The 20,566-nt window shown below is 43.0% G+C and overlaps 1 protein-coding gene across 3 annotated transcripts in view; it reads right to left on the reverse strand.

Moving 5' to 3' along the window:
• The window catches only part of KDM4B (lysine demethylase 4B), a 147,036-nt gene that overhangs the window by 100,715 nt on the left and 25,755 nt on the right, over positions 1-20,566 (reverse strand). For all 3 annotated transcript variants that reach the window (XR_004425788.1, XM_033136950.1, XM_033136951.1), the window contains exon 5: positions 10,000-10,049. Coding sequence is in view for 2 of the 3 variants with exons in the window: in XM_033136950.1 (XP_032992841.1) it covers positions 10,000-10,049 (50 nt within the window). In the remaining variant the exon portion in view is untranslated. The remainder of the gene's footprint in view (positions 1-9,999; positions 10,050-20,566) is intronic.

Raw genomic sequence — 20,566 nt, forward strand, 5'->3', positions numbered from 1 at the left:
GCTGCCTTGTACAGAGTCAGACCACTGGGTCCATCTAGCTCAGTATCATTCAGATTGGCTGGTAATGGCTCTGAAGGGTTTCAGATAAAACCTTGAGATAAAACTGAGACCTTCTGCGTGCAAAATAAATGCTCTACCACTGAATCATGCCTCTGATGGCAGAGGATTTCAATCTCCTTTACATGTGTGCAGAAGGAGAAGGGAGGGGAAGGAAGTGTGCTAGCCAAAGGCTTCTCCAGACCCATTACCATAACTGGGCCATAAGTCAATATAGGAAGATGATAAATTTTGTTTTCGAGCAGTAATTTGTTTGGTTACATGTGCAAAAGCAAATCTGGGGACTCACCTGAAGCATGAAAAAATGGAGGTGTCAGATGCAACATTTGTGCTGGGAGAAGGATAAACTAGTTTGAAAAATGAGGCAAACCACGGAAAATACAGCCAGAGAGCACAATCTTGTCTGTTTTCTATCACTGTGACCAAATATGTTAATGCTTATAAGAAATGGTCCCTGATAAAGTTGTCCTCACTGTACATGTCTCTGAAGGGGAGTACTGTTAAGAGTTTGTTGTGAAAATTGGAAAATAAGGACCTTATCTCGAAGGCAACACCACTGTGGGCTCTGGCTCCAGCACATGCTGCACAACTGAATTCTGCTGGGATAATGTGGAAGCGGACTTGGAAAATTCCCCAAGAGCACCTGGCATTTGCTTCTGGCACCCAGGAATTTACATTTTCTCATTATTGCACAAGGCAGATGCTAGTGTCAATGTGCTGCTGGCTTCAGAATGGCATCTGGGAGTGTAAGATATTTTTCTACTCTTAGATGGATCCAAAGGAGATTCTGGCTAAACATCAGGGAAAACTTTCTGACAGTAAGAGGCGTTTGATACTGGAACAGTCTCCCTTGGAAGGTTGTGGACTCTCCTTTCTTGAAGGTTTTTAAGCAGAGGTTGGGCGGCCATCTGTTATGGATGAGATTCCTGCGTTGAAGAAGGTTGGACTGGATGACCCTTGCGGTCCTTTTCAACTCTACGATTCTATGATTTTATGATCCTGGTCATGACTCATGGCACTGAAGTAACTCACTCTCTAGCCTTAGGATTTTGCGTCAGTCAATGCTTCCACTATATGCTGCTGATTAAACAGGTCCCAGTGGGCAGGCAGGGGTAGAATGCTGGGAGTGGAGGTAGAGAAGAGGAGGAAGCATACAGGGAGCAAAATATAATTCCAACACTTGAACAACAAAACACTAATTGATGCTACATAATGGAAGAGGGTTTTAAAAGTGCAAAGAATTACTGGCTTCTGGCAACTCCCCCCCCCTCCCATACTAAAAGCATTTCAATTAGAATTATGAGTGCCTGCCACCCAGTTCATCGTCCTTCTCTGCAGTTCCTCTTTTTAATGCACAGTTTAAGTGGCTCTCATTAAAGCTACTAATAAAGGAGCACATTTTAAGTGATTAGCACCAATAACGTGGCAACACATTAATGGTCCCTCCATGGGCTCTGCAACTCTCCCAGCGAGCCCATTTATAGCTCAGCTATTCATTTTCCATATTAATTGCAAGCTCATTCCATGCTCTGAACATCTTTGGAACAGTGATGCACTGGAAGGCAGGGAGTTAATGCTGTTTGTTGCTCTTCACAGCGAATGCTGACCCCACCTCCTCCTAAACCACAAATGCTATAGGGGGGGGGGGTTGCTTAAGACCCGAATACGCAAGTCTAGAGGGTAAACAGACTATTGATATGATAAACCCCTAAACCCCTAGAAATCTGGTACTAGAGATTAAGGAAATAAATGTGATCTCATTTCTGCTGAGGCCTGGCTCTTAGAAACCGCAAAGTGCTTCCCTAACTCTAGCAGAGGGGAAGAGCTATTGCTATTGCCATAGCAGACAGTGAAGACACATTTCTATTTTCTGTCAGGTGTCTGAAGGTTTTAAGAGAAGTTTATAAGAAGTAATGATTTAGTGTACAGTGGTACTGCGGAGGTCGAACAGAATCCGTTCCAGAAGTCTGTTCGACTTCCAAAACATTCGGAAACCAAGACGCAGCTTTGCACTTTCACGGGGAAAGTGCAATATACATTTAAGCAAACATTCGTACACAGGTGTTTTGTGTATGCCAAAAATTAGACCAATTAATGTGAAATAGGGATCTATCAGCAGTTATTAGCTATGGAAACTTATAAGTCAAACATCCATGCAGTGTATCTCCAGTTAACAGGTGCTTGGGTGTGACTGACACTCTGATCATTTTGTTTTCCCTGGGGCATCTGTCTGGTCACTAGCACTGAGTGCTGAGCTAAATAATTCGGCAAAGCTATCAACAAAAAAACACCCAAAATTTCCAAGTTGTTCCAACTTTAGGTTCAAATAAGAAGGATATACTTAAAATGAAAGCCACACTCCACGCTTTTCATTTAATGCAGATTTCCAAATTCTATTTTAAAAAAACAAAACACCACATAAACATACCTTCTTATGGGCAATTGGGACTTATGGAGCTCTATGCTTGCTGAAATTGTAGTTTTTGTAAAGCTTTGACATATGACCGAGTGAAAATGGTGTGAATATAAAATTGCTTTGAAGCTCTCATTTTCCAGTCAGTGGTTTTCAATATGTTATTTCTATTTTATACGATGTCACTAGAGTGAATGGCTTCCAAGAGAAAGGCTATGATGGTTTCCTTCATCTGGGCACCTCATGTGTTTTTCTATTTACTTGACACTATAATTTCAGTCCAATCACTGGCCAGCCTTATTTCTTTTGCCTCCCCCCCCCCCCCGGGAAATGGTCAGTTAGGTATGTCAATGAAAAGGCTTCACACGCTGACAGACTATTTTGGGTGTTGAAAGTAAGAGGGGGAGATGCAGCTGTCTGGATAGTGTTCATTGTCACCTTCCAGTAATAATTTGGTGTTACTAAATAAAACCCTGCTTTACCTTGATGTTTGGAATTCCTTTGGAAGGGAGGGGACTCACTTCTACTGTCACTTACAACAAGGCCAGATGATGCTGCGGGAGCTGGTGTTTTCTACCCCACTCACTCTGCAATCTTGGAAAAGGAGTGAGATGAGTTACAGGTAGGTAGCTGTGTTGGTCTGCCGTACTCAGTGTATCTGAAGAAGTGTGCATGCACACGAAAGCTCATATCAAGAGCAAACTTAGTTGGTCTCTTAAGGTGCTACTGGAAGGTTTTTTTTTATTTTGGGGATAAGATGAGACACTGCTGCCTCACTCCAATCTATTCTCCTTCAAGCAACAGTCAGCTGACTACAGCAGAAGCTGATCTCTGACAATGCAACAAGAACCACTGCTTTAAGACCACAGACTCACATGCAGAGGAGGATGCGCTCCTGTTGTCAAGCGGTAGCAACAGCTCCTCCTGCACCACTATAGTCTTGGAGAGTGTGGGTAAAGTGAAAGTAAGCCAGTCCCTAAAACCCATGTTGGCTGAAGCGCGGTCACTTCCGTTTCAAAGCATTCAAATAGGTGATGGATGACTTGCATTAAAATATTCCCCCAGTGCAGTGTTTTTCAACCTTTTTTTGGGCAAAGGCACACTTGTTTCATGAAAAAAATCACGAGGCACACCACCATTAGAAAATGTTAAAAAAATTAACTCTGTGCCTATATTGACTATATATAAAGTAATTTTTCAATTTTTCCCGCGGCACACCAGGCAACATCTCGCGGCACACTAGTGTGCCGCGGAACAGTGGTTGAAAAACACTGCCCCAGTGAATAAACCAAGCTTTAAGTTTAAGTATTTTAAATATTAACACTGGGAGTAGACTTGACATCTTGCTATTCCTTATTTGGAGAGGTAGTGGAAACAGAAAGATTGCATCTCAAAGGCCAGCATGGCTCTGACCAGTATACCACAAGGGCCTTACATGTGTGTGACGAAGGGAGAAAAGAAGGAGAGAGAGGGGAAAATGTTATCAGGCCAAAAATCCTCAATGGAACAATTTTATCAGATGTCTGCTCGGTATTCTTCTATAATATATAGCACCTTTTAACCTACAAGGCTCTCTGTCGCAGAGGAGTCTGCTTATCAAGTAATTAGCCTATCTCTGGGAAGCTGTCACCTCACCACATAAATTATATTAGCCCTTACGGGGGGGGGAGGTCCAAATGCATACCCTCCAACATTTCTCCAATGAATATAGGGACATCCCATTCCATAATGATAATTTTACTATTTATACCCCACACATCTTATTGGGTTGCCCCAGCACTCTGGGCAGCTTCCAACATAAATAAAAACATAATAAAACATTAAACATTTTTTTTAAAAAAAATCCCTATACAGGTTCGCCTTCAAATGGCTCAGGGGTTGGATAACTCCATACCCTGCAACATTTCTCCAGTGAAAATAGGCACATCCTAAGGAAAAGTGTGGCATTCAAAATCAGAAACCGGGAAGGCTTCTCTAAATCAGGGATGTTCCTGGAAAAACAGGACACTTGGAGGGTCTGTACATGTGCTCTTGATTCTGTGGCTTTTAAAAATTCAGTTTGCTTTGGGGTGTGTAAAGTGGGAGGATGTCATGGAGTTGATAGTGCAGTAGAGAGGGGAGAGGAAAGATGAGAAGACTATCATCCCCAGAAATAGGTATTCAGACCATAACATAACACTGTCAGCTGAACCAGCACATGCCTTGTTATATATATCACAAAGAACTTCGATAATTATGCCCCACTAAATCCACAATTATTGAACCTGTAAGCACTTTCTAAATGAAAAATGCTCAGCAATCAATATGAATGGTGTTTGTATTTAACAGACTAAATACAAATGAAGAAATGAGAAACCTATTATGAAGACATTCTGCATTATTATTAAGTTTTCAGTAAGGATCAAGAGAGCAAGCAGAGGGGTATTGCCTATCCTGACCTAGCCTACACCATTCCAAAGGCACACATATCCAAACCCACTTTCCACTGGACCAAGCATTTTAAAACATACCCATTTAAATCCCCCCAGGAGCCTCTGGTTTCCTTCCCAGGTCACTGGTGTGACTACTGTTAACATGGATGTGCCTTTGGATGCTGCCTAAAAGAAATTAAGTTAATTTAAAGCATGGGAGCCAGTTTACTGATTAATACTGGCTGGAGCAGCCGTACCAGACTGGCCTTAGAACAGTACATTAGTTACCAGCTTGTTTTCAGGCACTATTCAAAGAGCTAGTGTTTACAGCCCTAAATAGTCTGGGGTCTTGGTTATCTGAAGGAACCACTTGAAATTAGATAAACAAGAATAGCCTCACTCCTGTCAGTCCAGAAGCTAGCAAAGAGGGAGAAAGCTCTTTAGAAGGGCTTCAATCAAGTTCTGCTCTTTTATAATGTACTGTTTTAATAATTTTAATATTTGTTGGAAGCCGCCCAGAGTGGCTGGGGAGACCCAGCCAGATGGGCGGGGTACAAATAAATTATTATTATTATTATTATTATTATTATTATTATTATTATTATTATTCTGTGTGATCCTATACTGTTTGACTAGAATGCCCCGTACTTGTTTTAAAACAGGAAGCAAAACAGGAAGTTCAAAAATCTAACAGCTTCAAAGAGGTTAACCTGCCTCTCCCTGAGCTTCAGTCAGAACTGCTACAAACATTCCTCATTTGCCAAATAGAAAAACAAGGCACTGATACACCAACATGGGGTGTGTGGGCAAAGGATGCCATAAATTTCAAGTGGTTAAGTTGTGGGCAGGCTCCTTGGAGCTATGAGGCTACCACCTGCTTGCTTGATTCTGGGCTAGTGAAAACATCAAGATCATGACTTGGTGCCTCCCTAAGGGAAGGAGAGCTGCCTCAAGGAGGTGTTAGTAAGGCTACTCCTTTAAAAAGCTGGATTTAAAATTTGTTATTCTGAAGAATTATTGACAAGTCCCGAAATCTGTCTTTTCTAGGGGAAGTGATTGAGAGGCTGGTGGACACATAGCTCCAGGCTATGGATGAAGCTGATTATTTAAATCCATTCCAGCCCTGGTTTTGGAATGGACACAGTCTCAGTCACCCCAGCAGGTGCCTGAGGGTGAACAGGGTGTGTGTGCTACCCTGTTAGTACTCCTGGCCCTTGCAGCAGCATTCAGTACCACTGATCATGGTAACTTCCTGGGCCACCTGTTGGGGTTGAGCTGCTTTAAAGTGTTTTCAGTCCTTCCTGGATGGATGTACTCAGTAGGTGATGCGGGGAGACTTTTGCTCTTCCCCATGACTACTGATTTATGGGGCTCTGCAGGGCTCTAGATTAACCCCCATTCTATCCAACATCTACATGAAGATGCTGGAGGAAGACATCCAATAATGGGTACCACTCACTTCTACCTTTTGGTTCCCTCTTCTGACCCCAGAGAGGCTGTTGAAAATTTGAACAGATGCTTGGAGGCCGCTCTGGGATTGACAAAGGCAAACAAACTGCAATTAACTCTGAGCAAGACATAGGCATGGTGGGTTGGGAGATCTCAGCTCCAGGAGGAGGATTACAGCTGGTAATGGATGGGGTAGCACTCCCTCTCAAAGGTCAAATATGCTGTTTGGGAGCGATACTGGATTTTGAGCTGACTGGGGAATCCTGGTCTGGTTTTGGCAAATTTATTCCAGGCATGAGATATTATTGTTTGTTGTCTGGTTGTCATTGTTTTAATTGTGGGGAGTTGTTGTTTTTTAAAACAGGTTTGTGTCTCTATAGCTTATTTATTGTTCACCCATTGTGGGGGTTCTGAATGTTGTAACCCACTTTGAATGGGCCTTCCCAGAATAGCAACTTTTAAAATCCATTAAATTAAATAAATAAGTGTATGCTCCAAGAGGTCCTCTCACAACAATACATCACTTATACATTTGCACCTACTCAGCATTTCATTCCGGATGCTCGCCAGAGCTAGTTTTCATTTTTTTTTCATACTGGATACTGCTAGCCTTTTCATGCTATTTCAGTTCCTTGGCAAAGAGCAGTTCCTGAATCCTTACTGCTAGCTAATAAAAAAAATTATGGACCAAGCTCAAGTGACACATTTAAGGAAATGATTGGAGTGCACTATCACAGTGGCAGTTACACTGAGATGAGCAGTTGACTCCAAGTTCAGGATTATGCCAACACTACCAGGTAAGAAAGTAGAGAGCTCTGCCTCATATCAGTTGCTTTTGGGGGCAGAGAGCTTCCAATTTATCAAGACACTTTCTGGGCCATATTCATAGTATTCACCTAGAACAAATGAAGACACTCCATACTGACTCTTTAACAAGCTGTTTGCAGTGTGGCAAGGTGTGGCTTTTGATACCATTAACCATGGTGTGTTACTAAACTCGCTTAGTGTAAATCGCTAGGATGTTTTGTTATGATCAAGTGGCATAAAAATTTTTGTTACATAAATAAAATAATTCATTAGTGGGTTGGAAGTTGGAGGCAATGTTCCGCTCCTGCCTGCAGGGTTGCCTATAATTCAGTTCCTGCTAGTGATTCTATGGGATGCCACAAGGTACCACCTTGCTTCCAATGCTGTTTTAACACAGTATCATCAGTATGTTAATGACACACTTATTTCGGATCTGAGCCAAGAATCATAGAATTGGAAGGGACCCAAAGGGCAATCTAGTCCAACCCCTTGCAATGCAGAAATCTCAGCTAAAGCATCCAGGAGAGATGGCCATCCAAACTCTGTTGAAAAACTTCCAGGAAAGGGGAGTCCACCACTTCTTGTGGGAGTCTGTTCCACAGTCGAACAGCTCTTACTGTCAGAAAGTTTTTTTTTAATGTTTAGTCGGAATCTCCTTTCTTGTAACTTGAAGCGATTGGTTCAAGTCCTACCCTCCAGAGAAGAAAACAAGCTTATTTCCTCTTCCACGTGACAGCCCTTGAGATATTTGAAGATGGGCATCATATCTCCTCTCAGTCTCCTCTTTTCCAGGCTAAACATACCCAGCTCCTTCAAGCACTCCTCATAAGGCTTAGTTTCCAAACCCTTGATCATCTTGGTTTCCCTCCTCTGCACACGTTCCAGCTTGTCACCATCCTTCTTAAATTGTGGTGCCTAGAATTGGACACAGTATTCCACGGGTGGTCCGACCAAGGCAGAATACAGTGGTACTATTACTTTTTGATCTGGACTCTACTTCTGTTGATGCAGCCGATAATAGCTTTAGGTTTTTTGCTGCTGCATCACACTATTGACTCATGTTAAGCTTGTGGTCCACCAAGACCCCTACCTAGATCCTTTTCACATGTACTTCTAGTAAACCCCATTATATATTTGTGCATCTGGTTCTTCCTCCCTAGGTGTAGAACCTTACATTTGTCCCTTTTGAAATTCATTTTGCACCCAGTTCTCCAATCTGTTAAGGTCATTTTGAATTCTGTTTGTGTTTCCTGCAACATTAGCTACCTCTTCCAGTTTGGTGTCATCTGCAGGTTTTATGAGCATTCCCTCGATTCTTTCATCCAAGACATTTATAAAGAGAACCCTGCCTCCCCACTTGTCACTTTTTTCCAGGATGACAAGGAACCATTAATGAGTACTCTTTGGGTTCCGTCAGTCAGCCAGCTGCAAATCCACCTAACAGTTACCGCCTTCAACCCACATTTTACCAGCTTCCTTGAGAGAATATCACAGGAGACTTTGTCAAAAGCCTTACTGAAATCAAGATACACTGTGTCCACAATATTTCCCTGATCCACGTTTGTAATTCCAGATTGGTTTGGCATGACCTATTTTTGAGAAACTCATGCTGGGTCATAGTAATCACAGCATCCTTTTCTAAATGCTCACAGAACTGTTGAATTATCTGTTCTAGGACCTTCCCTGGTATTGAAGTCAAACTTACCAGGTGGTAGTTACCTGGGTCTCCCCTTTTCCCCATTTTTGAAGATGGGAACATTTGCCCACTTCCTGTCTGTAGGGACCTCACCTGTTCTCCAAGAATACTCAAAGATCATAGACAAAGACAATGTGCCTGCGCAAATTGTGGCATGGTGCCTGGATGCAGCAGCAGTCTGGATGAGGCCAAGAAGCTGAGGCTGGGTGCCAATATGAGGGGGCCTTGTGGGTTTTCTAAATCCAGGAATTATTAGGTGACCTCCCTGTTTTTGATGAGCTGCACTCCCACTGAAGAAACAGGTGCATAGTCTGTGGGTGCTCCTAGGTCCATCATTGCTGCTGGAGGCCCAGTTGGCTGCAGTGGTTAAGAGAGCCTCAAGAGTTCCCAGACTCAAAAAGCCTGACCGCAGTGTCCCATGAATTGCTAACCTCAAGACTGGGCTCCTGTAATCTGCTCACCGTGGGGCTGGCCTTAAGGCTGGTCCAGAGCGATTAGATTGCTAACAGGAGAAGCTTACCATAAGCATGTTACACCACTTTTAAAAGAACTGTGGTGGCTGCCAACATATTACTGGGTCTATGAAGCCCTAAACAATTTAGAACAGGTTATCTGAGGAAATGCTGTGTACTGGATAGACCATCCCAAGTCACTAAAATATTTGAACAAGGCTTTTTTGGTTGATGCACAGCCTGCAAAAGCTCCATCTTGTGACAACTTGGAGGGGTTTTTTCGTTGTGGCTCCCAGCTTATACAACCACCTGCCCTGTGATAAGGTAAGCATCTACTGTTCTTGTTTTTTTGGCACTTGCTAAAAATTATTCTCCAAGGCCTTTCCTGATCCTTAATACCAGTGTGAAGAATTTATCCTGACTTTGTCACTGCTGTATTTACTGTATCCATCGCATTTGAATGTTTTTTTTGTGAACTGCCCTGAGATATTCTTATTGAAGGGGATATAAAAATTTTAAAATAAAATGTGAGCACATAGCAAAATTCATAAATCTAGATATATCATATAATGCACATGAGCTGCATGGGTCTTTCTGTTATAGAATTCTGTCGCAGTCTGAAGCAGCCCCAAATTACTGGCTCACGCCTCCTCAAAAATAAGGCCTTGGAGCAGTTACTTGAACATACAAGGTCACTAGCATATACAAACTTACCTTTTGCCAGTCTCTCCAACCGCTTCCCATGTTCTGGAGGTATAGCATACCTAGCAAGGGAAACAAAAGTGCTCATCAGTAACACTGAAATTTTAAAAACAGAGCTCATTACCACACTGATTCACTGAGAGCCTGTTTGTAGATTATGCGACTTACCCCCATCCACCACACTGGCGCCAACTCTGGGGATGCTGGGTGCCTGGGCACTCACAATTTTTTTTTTGGTGGGGGCTAAGACCATGGGGCTCTGACGTGACTGCTGGTTTTGTACCGGAAGTTGTGTTGGAGGCCCAACACAACCTCCAAGGCGACGTCTTGAGGCCCGGCAAAGCCTCCAAGCGACTTCTGGCATAAAACCAGAAGCTGCATCGGATGTCTCTAGAGGCTTTGGGCATAGCCTTGGAAGCAATGTCCGAGGCCCTGCTAGGCCTCCGGTGCAACTTCTAGTAGAATTTTTATTATTATTTGAATAATGTTTCACTTTAATTGTATTTAACCTTTTAGAATGTATTAGGCTTCGTTTTTGTGTGTTCTGCATTTGTGAGTCTCGCCCCTCCTACACTGCATTCCAACTCTCCTTATCTACCCCTGAAAGTGGTACAAATGGCAGGATGTTTTAGCACCAGAGTGTAAATCAGCTATCCTTGGGACCCAGGAAGAGGATTTTATGATGCTCTTCCCTCACTGAAGGCTAGGTTGCAAGGGTAATGCCAGACATCCCAGACCTAAAATGGTTTGGGCACATCGGGGCCACTCCAAGGTGATGTGAGGGTCCAGTATGGAGCCCCAATATGATACCATTGTGGAGCCATGTGTGCTTTACTTCCTGACGTATGTGAAAATGTCGTACGACTCTTTGTTTTCTGTGTTTGAACTACTACATAAGCTTTTGTTCTAAAGTGCCTTGGGACAGACCTTCTCAACTGGCACGTTGAGTGGAGTGAGCTCTGCCCTATTGCAATAGCTATAATACCAACACTGGGTCCCTAAATATGGGTGCTGGACTTGGAAATAGTTTCCTTGTTTCTATGGTTTATTCAAACCGTGGTTGATCCTCACCTGGGTAACAAACAAGGTGGTGAAGAGGTGAATTCTTACCACACCGTGCAGCCTCGGAAGCACCGCTGCGGCGTGTCTACCTAACCTGATGTGATGATGTCACGTTACGTCGCGGGTGCCCAAATTGGCACCCACAACCTGGGGCCCAAATTGGCACCCTCGATCCACTATGGTTTCCCTGAAGAGATAATTTCCACCCACCCTCCGAACCAATAACTGAACTAGGAGGTCCTGCACATTTTGATACTTCTGCATTTCCTCAGGGCCTCGTCTACCTTTCCCTCATAACTCAAGTACAGTGGTACCTCTGGTTACAATCTTAATTCATTCCGGAGGTCCGTTCTTAACCTGAAACCATTCTTAACCTGAGGTACCACTTTAGCTAATGGGGCCTCCTGCTGCCGCCGTGCCACCAGCACGCAAATTCAAATTTCAAATTTATTGCGGCTATAAGCCCATAAAAACATAAAATATGGAATATATGACATAAAGTTACAGCAAACCATAGACCCTGGAGTCATAGGGAAACAAACCACAGCACAAATACAAGTTTGCACGCAATTTCTGTTCTCATCCTGAGGTAAAGTTCTTAACCCGAGGTACTACTTCCGGGTCAGCGGAGTCTGTAACCCGAAGTGTTGGTAACCCAAGGTGTTTGTAGCCCGAGGTACCACGGTACTGTTTCAATGGTCAGAGGGCAGGACCTCAAGGCTATTTAAAGCTCTTTGCCCCTTGTTCCAACAAGCAGCAAAATCAGAATGATATAGAACTGCATAAACAGCAGATAGAAACCTGACTTTTGCATGGGAAGGATGTAGCCTATTCCTCAAAGGGAACTTTTGCCTCTGGCCCAACCCACCACTAGCATGTTGCCCCAGGAGTTTTCTCATGAGGGAATGCAGCCCTCTGGCTAAGACAGATTTCCCATGCCTCCTGGAAATAATACTCTTGCCTCAGTGCTTGTGTACACACTCAGTGCTTCATTTATCACCCTGCTGCACCCCTCCCATGAGGGAAGCTTACAATACTCTGAAAATGGTGGCTTTAACCATAGTGGAGATTCAAATGAAAGAATGGAAATCATATCCTAAATTCTCTCTAGACCAAAGTGATATTTTCTGCCCTCTGAAGTGATCTGAAGACTCATAATGTAAAATCTAATGTAACAGGATGTCCAGGAAGAAAAATTGTACAGAAAGAGGATTCTTCAAGACTTAGTGTTTAAGCTGATTTAAACTGGCAGCTTAAAACAGAAACAAAAAAACAATTTTCCAGGAACAGAAAGCCATCCTGTAACAGCTAATCTCATGAAATAAGAAGAAATCTTTAGTGTGACCCACAACTCTTTTAACTAAAGCCACAACAATGGCCCTTTAAACTGTGTAATTATCAAATAATTCAGTTTTGCTCATCTTGGACTTTTTAATTTTTTTAATGCCATTTATCGGTAACATAAAACAAATGAGTAAATTAATCCAGATCCAAACACTCCTTTGTGGGATTAACAACCCTTTTAAAAAAAATGAACAGGAACTGAACTATTCCATTCCTTCTGGGAATATGTCGAAGGATTTGGAAAAGGCGTATGAGGCAGCAGATGATTAATGCAACATCCTTAGGTCTACTATGCTACTTTCACTTAATTAGTGCCTGTAATTGGGAGTTGTAAAGATAAGATTAATTGAATCTTGAGGATGTTAAAAGTTTAATATGTTGGAACATGGTTACTGCGTTATCAGAGTCTGCAGACTGCAATGGCAATGCATGAAGTTCTAGAGAGGAGTCCCAGAGAGAGAATTAAAAGGCGTTTGCTTGGACAGGAACCCAGAAAATTGTGTTAATGCGCTTAAAAGCAGAATAGGAGGAAATATCTGCAGCCCTCACCCCATGGCCAACAAACACACAGAAAGAGCAGCCAGAGCACGCTTGGCTTGCATTCAACAGGAGGGGACTCGGTGCCTTCTTTCAAATGCTCAACAAAATTAAGAGTGGAAGAAAAAATGAACTGAGCCCAGTTGTTGCGCTAGTAGCACATCACATATAGAACCACATAACGAAGGAGGAGATGCACGGGACGGGTTGAAACCTAACCCTCCTCTTGGCTATAGGAAGAGGTCAACAAACAGTTGTGGTAATCAGGACTATGGCCCTTCCAAGATGGCTGGGGTCTTGCCTATGAATGTGCTGCATCTCTAAACCTCAGCAACAGTGCCTCACTCCCCTCCCCTGTTCCAACATTTAGTATAGAGGGGGCAGAGGATCAACCCGGTAGTTCTGAGGTGCTCCAGAGGCCCTCACAGCACCTCTGAAGCATAGCAGCTGCCGGGATCATCCCCCACTCCAAGTGCAGTATGAGAGCTGGGGAAAAGCATAGCACAACTGTTGAGGTGATCTTGCATCTTCCCCCCAGCTCCAAACAGAAGGCGGCAGCTCAGTTCGTCACACACATAAGGCAGAAGGATCACTGCCATTGTAAGTGGAATTGTGAGCCCCTAAGTCATGGAGGTTTAGAAATCAGAGGGCAAACTAATGGATAGCATTAATCCAGTTAAAACAGCCACCTAATGCACTCCTATGTGATGGATATTTATTTCAGTTATTTGTATCCCACCTGTCAGGATATAAATCCTTCCAAGGCAGACTACAGGTAACATTAAATTGCATTATAAGGTTAACACAGCAAACAGTGTCAACATACAGTTAGGTAGCCGTGTTGGTCTGCCGTAGTCGAAACAAAATAAAAAAAATCCTTCCAGTAGCACCTTAGAGACTAACTGAGTTTGTATATAGTGTCAACATAAAAACACATAAAATTTCATCAGGACACTTCTCACAGTGCAATTGGTGGGGGTAAGAAGAGGGCAAATTAAGCAACCATAGTTATTCCTTCCATCTATATCCCAGTTTTCCTCCAAGGAGTTCAAGGCTGTGTATGTGGTTCTCTCACATCAATTTACCCTTACTACACCACTATGAAGTAGGCTAAGCTGAGAGACAGTGAAGATCATGCGGCTGAATGAGGATACAAACCCTGGTCTCTGAGATCTTAATGCAACACTCTAACCACTAAGGAAGCTCATGGCAGAAGCTAGATCAGAGCCCAGTTCACAGCATAGCCTCTGAAGACACAAGGCTACATTAATAATCTGCATCATAACCCCACATTTTCTTAGAGATCCGTATTTTATGACAAATGCTAGCTTTCCATAGGAAATTCCAGGTAGCTAACAACTGTACCCTTAGGAATTCTTATCTGGAACCTCAGCACTCAAGGATCTAACCAGTTTTGCCACAATGGTGGAATAGCTTCCCCGTCTGCCCACCCTCCCCACCAATCCACCCTGATGGCCACCAGCTCCTTTCTCCAGTGCTTAACCTACCTGCCTATCGCCAAACAGCAATTTAATCTTCTGTTTTAAGCTCTCTGGTTTCTCTGCTCGAGGAGAGACAGTGATAACAGGCTATCCTCGGGGAGGAAGTCAAAATGTCAGGGAAGATCAAACTGTTCGCTCATTAACCTCAAGGCGAGGTGTCAAAACAAAAGGGAGATGTTCAAATATCCAGAAATATCATTTCTGCCAGTTGCTCTAAAACCCTTCCATTACGGCTGCAGCAAGGCCCAGGCACAGCACTACCTCCAGATCTCATCTCGTAAACGCATTTGTCTTAATAGATAAGCCACACACACCCTAGAAAATAAGGTTTATAATGGCAAGTGATTAACACAGAAATCTCCTTTTATTTTTCAAAAAGGAGCATGACCCGAACAAACATTCTGAATTCCCAAATGTCAGCACGTTACTAGAGCAAGCTGCCACATGTAAGTTTTCAAAACAAGGATATAAAGAAACTTTCAAGTCAGAGGGGTTGTACCCAGCTAAATTCTACTCAGACTAGAGCTACTGAAATGAATGGAGCTAGGTTTGTCATCTCCTTTCATTTCAGTGGGTCTACTGACATTGGATACAACAACCCAACCTTGGGGAAAGTGAACTATACAGCCTTCCCAGGAAGGCGGCACTTCAGGAAGCCTGACAACATGTTTCCGGTAGCGGCAAAAATAACTGCATTCAAATGGCCACTCTCCCTGTTGAACTTCAGGCAACTGACAAAGACTTTTCTATTTCAACAGGTATTTAAGGGGTTTTCTGTTTGCATGATTTATTTTAATTTATTTGCCCACACTATGCTACTTGTAATTTTTCTGCACACTGCTGAGAAACTTCAATGATCAAGCGACATAATAATGATCAAGCTGAAATAAATAAACCAACTCAAGGGCCACACCTATGGTTTTCACTTACTAGTCAGCCTCCATTTCAGGTGTGGAGAGCCTCTGGCCTTCCAGATGTTATTAAACTACAACTTCCATCAACTCTGGCCATTGGTCTTGTTTGCTGGGGATGATGGGAGTTGTAGTTCACCAATATCTGGAGGACAAAAGGCTCCCCACCCATGCCATAGTTGTGCTTGCCACCAACCTGACCACCGCCACCACCCAAACAAGTCCAGAAGGTCCCAGGTTCATTCCCCAGAATCTCCAAGCAGAGCTGGGGGTAGTACATTGTCTGTAATCCTGGAGAGCCGCTGCCAGTCAGTGTAGACAATACTGAACTAGACGGACCATTGATCCAACTCTACGTAAGGCAGCTTCCAATCTTCCTAGGGGCACATTTCCTTGTACTTAGGTTTAGAAAAGTTAAGAACCACTGTTTATTTATTCTACTTATATATTTCTTATCCGCACTTTCATAAATATATCAAGGTGGCTTACAAAATATGGTAAAATCAGTCCAGAAATATCCCTAAAATATAATTTAAAATGTCAATGATTCAGTAGATACCGGTTGGGTTGGTTAAAAAGAGAAATCCATATTGTGAAAGCCTGTCTTAAATGGTAGTTTTCAGAAGAAGTCTGAAAACAGGCAGGGTTGGTTTCTGATGGATCTGTACTGACAGGGAGTTCCACAGGGCACAGCCTGCCACCCTGAAGCCTCTCCCCTAGTGAAGGCCACCCAAACTTCAGAGGCATGGGGAATTAGCAGAAGAGCTCCATCAGAGGATCTCAGTGATCAAAAAATGTTAAGTCTTCTACTGTTTCTTATCTCCTCGAAGCCACAGAGTAGAGCAAGCAAGAGGTCTTTTGGGGGGGGGGGTCAGCACGCTGGGCCCTTCGGCAAGAAAAGGGGCTCCAATTCAACCCCTAGCTTCTCCAGTTGAATAACCCAGCCTTCTACCCAAGACCATGGAGAGCTGCTGCCAGTTTGGGACACGTGGGCCAATAGTTTTCCCTCATTATAAAAGTAGCTTCTTATGTTCATAGATACTGGAGTTTTTGACACATGTCCCATAATATTGATTCCAAATGTTTTCAACTACCATGTGTCTTTGGCTGCCCCGTTTTCCCTACACATGAAGCTTCTGATATGATTCCCTGTATGCTTAAGTATCAAAGTACTAGGAAGACAGCACTTTGCACCAGTTATTTCATTTGCTGTTTGTTGACTCTGCGATATGAAATGAAGGAACAGTTCCAAATACTGCAGATTTAGGCAGTGCTTGGTGCAGCTGTGGGGGTGGAATCACAAGCACCAGCATTCCATGCCACATGTATTTATTAGTGCTGAAACATTTTTTTAAAAAGGTGTGAGAAATTTATGATGTGCAACCCATTGAGCCCCAGGTATTATCTGGTCCTTTGAACGCCTAACTACAAATGATTTCCCCTAACCCCAGTGGATCAAAAAATACATCCTTTTTAAATCTAAGAACCAAGCCAGTACAGCCAGTTCACAGTGGGGTGGAGCAACGTTGCTGAAATTCAGTAGCTCTCACCATGTAGGACATACCTTTGCATTCCAAGAGGCTGAAAAGCACCCCCTCTTAAGCAGATATGTTGCTCACTCCTAAAGTAAGTTGTGACAACCTTCTTGACAAAGAGAAGCACACATAAAACCTTCTCTTTACAAATAAAGCACACCTACACACTCCCTTTGTAAACAGCATAAGCCAAAGAAGCCTGGGTTTTAGATATTTATCCATCTCCTGGGTAATAGATTGATTTGCAGTCACAAAACTCAGTACCTGTCTATGACACTCACTCAAAGAGCAACAACAGCCTCCCACCCTGCATTTCAAGGGCTCTGCAAATTATCACTCCCCACACCTACCAGCAAGCCCACACAAAAGAGCTCCCCTTTAAGACCGACTAAGACAGCTTGCAAAGAAAAAATTCATCCTTTGCACAATGTTTTTTGCTTTCATCGGTTTCACTGCCGGCCCCCATTTCATCCCTCAGATCTCAGCTCTTACTCCTGCCAGCCAGTTACTAGCTCCCTTGGCTGCTAACTTGCAAGTCAAGGTTCTCGGGTTGCCCCTAGCAACCCAACAGGTTTAGAGCTGCTCCTCTCTTCCTGGCCCCTGGTTCTCCTACAACATGAAGCAGCTGAAACTGCTTCCTGCCCCCTTCCTACAAAGATATTTGTGTGCGAACTCTATTTCTTTTCTGTAGGGCTTCACTCTTCTGATGGAGCTTCCCCTCTAGGTGTCCCATTTCAGAAACTGGATGAGCAAAGAAAATCATCCAGGGCGTTTCAACTATGAAATGGCTGGAAAGCTAGTGCACCCTGGCAGTAGCCAGAGGTTGAATTCATCTATGACCATCTCTTTATATATTTAAGTGTGCACTGAACTAAGCTATTAAGCTGTGCCTGCTGCCTTAATACTCTTTGCAAACACGGTTTGGAGCACAATGCGACAAATTAGCTATCTTAAGGCTGTTGGCAGTAAACAGGTAGCTTATGAATGGCTTCCTTCATGGCTTCAGCTGCCAAAATTATAAGGTAGCCTGGGGATTAGTTAACTGCAACAATTCTGGAACCAAGAAAAAGTTATACGGTTTCTGACTGGTGTTCTGTGTAAATCCTTTCCCAATCAGGCAGGCTATTTTGCATGCCACACAATAAATCTTGTCTGTGTTTTCCACCACCGCCCCAGCATTGTTTTGCATTTTAAATGTTGCCATGGCTTATTTTCTTAGATATATAAAGCAGGCTAATGTGTGTCACTGGTAATGGGAAACAAGTATCATCTCTGGTCAAGGAAGCACCTGTAAAGTGAGGAGCCTACCCACATTTCAAGCCATAAACAGACCAGAAATAATATATAGTTATGATTAGGTGGATTGGTGGGATTCTGGGTGTTCCAAGATAAAAACAAGAGAGTTCAAAATGGTGAATATCATTCAAAAATAACATTCTGTGTGACATTGTTAACTATAAATAATCACTCATTAAAACTGTTTAGAACATACCTGACAGTTAACGTTGGTTGTTGTTGTTGGCTTAAGTTTCTTACACTGGATGCATATTCTCAATACCTGTCCAGAGGTTCACCTCAGGAACACCTTACAGCACACTAATTCCCTAACTTTTCACCAAGCCCATATTAATGAGTCGCAAGGAAACTGATAGTGCTCTGCAATCAATGTGAACTGAATACAGGCTCCTGTGAGCCCAGAATAGCCACTCACAGATCAGGCTGCCTGCTCACCGCTCTGATGCTTCTACTCAGCCCTCCCTGGATGTGGGCAATTTCAACTTTGTCCATGCGGCATGACTGGATCACTCAATCATTCTCAATTAAGAAACAAGCTGAACTACCCACTTTCAGAAAAGGCTGTCTGTTGTATCTCTGCCTGAGCTGGCCTCCCTCCAAGCAGGAGCCACAACAAGAGTACCAATTAATACAAAAATGCTGGGGAAGGGGCCATTAGGGAGGGGACAGGTAGGAGGTATTAATCTTGGTGGATGTATAACTTAACCTAACCTAACCAGTAAACCACCAAAGCAAAGCATGTCTCCAATTTGTGACTGTTCTACACTTCCCTAACAACCACACATCCTCTAATGTTTAATCCACAGGGTAATCAGATTAAAAAATTGTTTGCTTGGCAAAAAGCAGAAGCTTTATAGTTGTTTATAGGGAGCCTCCTAACTGGACAATCCCATGAGAAAGATACTTTTCATTGTTGCTGAAGAGAATGCTATTAATAGTGCAGTTTTCTCAGTGTTTTGTTTATTCCCCTGGAATGGCTTGATGGATGTGAATAATTATGAGACTATAAAAGCAAGCAAATGTGTTATTTTCTATCACTCCAGATCATCAAACAAATAAAGTGTGAAACAGCATTTTTGAATACAATTTTCCCCTCTAATGGCTCAGAATTATTATCAAGCACAATGAACATAAATAAGCAAATGCCCGGCGAGCTTAAAAATTAAATGAGTGTGTCAAGAAAGAGAAAGACAGACCAACCATCTCAGGATACAATGACTGAATCAGAAAACCTACAAAAGATGACAAGGCAGGCAGAAGATTCACAGATACAGAGACATCACTGCCACTAGGGCCAAGTGATCTATACAGACCTCCCCATCTATACCATATTACAACCCCCACCCCTTTAGGCGTCTCTCTTGCAAAAGGGAGGAGATTCATTTACCTTATCCCCAAGCAATGAATGCTGTTAAAATTTTATTTGCAGAAGCCCTGAGCAAACCTGTGCTGGTTCTCCTTATTCAAACATACCTGTTTCCACCTGAAACTCAACAACATTAGAGCAGGGTTAGCCAACATGGGACTCTCCAGATGTTGCTGGACTACAGTTCTCAAAATCCCTGACCACTGACTATGATAGCTGGGACAAGTGGGAGTTGAGAGCTCAACAACTCCCGGAGGGCACCCCAACTGTAGACAGTTGCCATCCTCAGTTTTCCTATTCAGTCTTTCCCTGCTCCACAAAAGGGCACAAACTTCAAAAGCTTTATAGAGGGCATCAATTTCAACTGCTATTGTAACATGTACAATAAGAGAAAAACAAGACAACAAGTTCTACCCTCCACCATCAGAGACAATATTCCTCCCATTACTAGTTGCTGGCAATAGCAGTGGGCAGGGCTGCCATCTGGCCCTCAGGATTGTGGGTGACCGCCGCTGTAACCCAGACATGTGACGTAATGGTCACACATACCTGCACGGAGTGTGTGTGACATCCCATGCACAACACGCAACGTCGGGCTGCGTTTTTGGAGGGGGGCTCACTGGGGCATCTGGTTGGCTACTGTGAGAAGAGTGCTGAACCAGGTGGGGGTCTTTGGGCTGATCCAGCAGTTCTCCTTCTCCTTCTTCTAATTTTGAAACAAACCTCCATAGAAAGATCCCACACTTTCTCCAGGTAGCTCATTCTGCTGCTGAACTACTGTTAGAACAACACAGTCTACTCCCAACATTTAGCCTAAATGCATTTTCTCATAAATTTAAACTCATTCCTTTTTAGCAAACAGAGTGAACACAACTGCCTTTATCCAAATTTCCTTTTAGACATTAAAAAAATGAGTTTCCCTTTTACTGTATTCCTATGAACAAAGAACATTACATATTCTTCTTATTTTTGTACTCCCCATACGCTCTTTACGTCCAGCACAGTTACACCTTACAAAGAAAGTTA

Source organism: Lacerta agilis, chromosome 18, assembly GCF_009819535.1.
Source record: "Lacerta agilis isolate rLacAgi1 chromosome 18, rLacAgi1.pri, whole genome shotgun sequence".
Classification (NCBI taxonomy): domain Eukaryota; kingdom Metazoa; phylum Chordata; class Lepidosauria; order Squamata; family Lacertidae; genus Lacerta; species Lacerta agilis.